The 1,968-nt window shown below is 58.4% G+C and overlaps 1 protein-coding gene across 2 annotated transcripts in view; it reads left to right on the top strand.

Annotated features, from left to right (window-relative positions):
• The window catches only part of Cttn (cortactin), a 30,055-nt gene extending 28,691 nt beyond the window's left edge, over window positions 1–1,364 (top strand). For both annotated transcript variants that reach the window (XM_013021145.1, XM_013021143.1), the window contains one exon: window positions 778–1,364. In XM_013021145.1, the coding sequence (XP_012876599.1) occupies window positions 778–914 (137 nt within the window). In that variant the 3' untranslated portion in view covers window positions 915–1,364. The remainder of the gene's footprint in view (window positions 1–777) is intronic.
• Window positions 1,365–1,968: the final 604 nt, after the last annotated feature.

Below are 1,968 nucleotides of genomic sequence, written 5' to 3'. Positions count from 1 at the left end.
GATCCTGCCCCCTCACCCCTTCTCCAGATCCCACCCCCTCACCCCTTCTCTAGATCCTGCCCCCTTACCCCCTTCTCCAGATCCCACCCCTTCACTAGATCCTGCCCCCCTCACCCCCTTCTCCAGATCCCACCCCCCTACTCTTGATACCTTTACCGGATCCCACCCCTCACCCTCACTCTCTGTAGGCTTTCTCTGTCCTTGAAGGCCTCCAGTGGAGCACGCCCTGCCTGAGTGAGGACTCCATGCCCATAGCCCCCCGCATGTCCCCTGCTGTCCTCACTTGCAGGCTGTGAATGGCACAATTCCTCCCGTACCTTCCCGAGCCACCCTGCGTCTGTCCCCTTGCTGTTATGGTGGACACTGCTGCCTCGTCCGGAGCCTCCACTATTTTAGTGGTTGAGGAGCACTTTTGGGATGCAGGTCCCTGAGGTCCTTAGACCCCAGCTTCCTCTGACAGCGGCCTCCCAGTGCCCCTGCCTTCTGAGCAGGAGGCTGACTCCTGTGAGGAGGTCCCACACGGCTGTGTGTCCACGTGTGCCCGGGTGTCATGGAGCTCTGGGCTGTGGGCATTCCGAACACCTTGTTCGTCCCCCTACTTCCTGGCCAGCCCACAGCCTCAGCTTCTTAGATTTCCTTGTGCTCCCTTAAGCCACCTCTGCAATGCCCTCCTTCACCATCATGGGTCCCGTGTCCTTGGGGCTGAGGCTTTGACCCCCACCTCGGCCGCAGATGAGACAGTATGTGCATCTGAGCTGGTCTCTGCTCTCTCCCCAGCGGGCGATGACGAGATTTCCTTTGACCCTGATGACATCATCACCAACATTGAAATGATCGATGATGGCTGGTGGCGAGGGGTATGCAAGGGCCGGTATGGGCTCTTCCCGGCCAACTACGTGGAGCTGCGGCAGTAGGGTGCCAGCGGCCGCAGGCCGGCCACGGCTGATTCCAGCTGACACTACAGATCATGCCTTCGCTGGTTTGGGGTTTGGTTTTTGTGTTTTGTTTTCCAAAGGAGGGGAGGGGAATATACATATTGCTTTTATATTTAATACTTTTGCTGATGCTTTCAGAAATGTCTATGCCCCAGAACTCGCTAATATATTATAATCATGTTCTTAGGAGGACTTTGGTCATTGTTTATCCATTGAAGGATTTTTTCTTTTTCTGCCAAGTTGACTGTCACGTGCAGCCACTTGAGGGGCTAGTTTTCCTGCGGCACGGAGTGCCATGTCCTAGTGTCCAGGGAGATGGCTGGCATCTCATAGCACAGGCCAGTTGCACTCACAGCCACGTGTGCAGAGTGGGTCTTGGCTGTGGAGTTGCTCGACCAGCCCGGCTTCCCAGATGAGGGGCGTGGTGGAGTCCAGTCGTGTGCTGTGAAGTTGCAGGGCTCATAACGGCTACAACCCAGGCTGCCCTCTAGGTGGCCTCCCTGCCCTGTCTCCCATCCCACCTGCCCTGGGACTCCAGTCTTCTGTGAGGGCTCTTCCCCGGGCCTGGCCTGGCCTGCCCTGCCTGAAGGGCCCTGCCCCTCCCTGCCTTGTCTCAGTTCCAGGCCACAGTGGAAAAGCCCGTCTAAGTGTTATGCCCGACGCTGGTGTTGGGCTCAGGCCCACAGCCCCTGCAGCCTGGCAACCCAACGTGTGTCTTTGTGCCTCAGTGCAGATGGCAGAAGTTTGCTCCGTCAGGGAGTGTGCTGTTTGCCAAACTGTGTTCCAGCACAGCAAAAGGCAGGGGGTGGACTGGGCTAAAATGCAGTGTGGCTGTGGGACTGCTCCTGCCAGGGGCTGCCGCAGCTTTTCCCGGAGCGGCTGTCCCTGCCTGCCTGCAGCTTTTCAATGGTGACCCCCTTGGCCCTGTGGAGAAGCCGGGAGGCTGGACCAGGCTGGCTGGGTCTCCCAAGAAACCAGCAGCCATTTGCCGCCTGGGTCGCAGAGCAGTCGTGCTTGCTGCCCGCCTTTTCTT

Source organism: Dipodomys ordii, unplaced genomic scaffold, assembly GCF_000151885.1.
Source record: "Dipodomys ordii isolate 6190 unplaced genomic scaffold, Dord_2.0 Scaffold54, whole genome shotgun sequence".
Classification (NCBI taxonomy): Eukaryota; Metazoa; Chordata; class Mammalia; order Rodentia; family Heteromyidae; genus Dipodomys; species Dipodomys ordii.
This window is presented reverse-complemented; position numbering and strand designations above follow the sequence as displayed.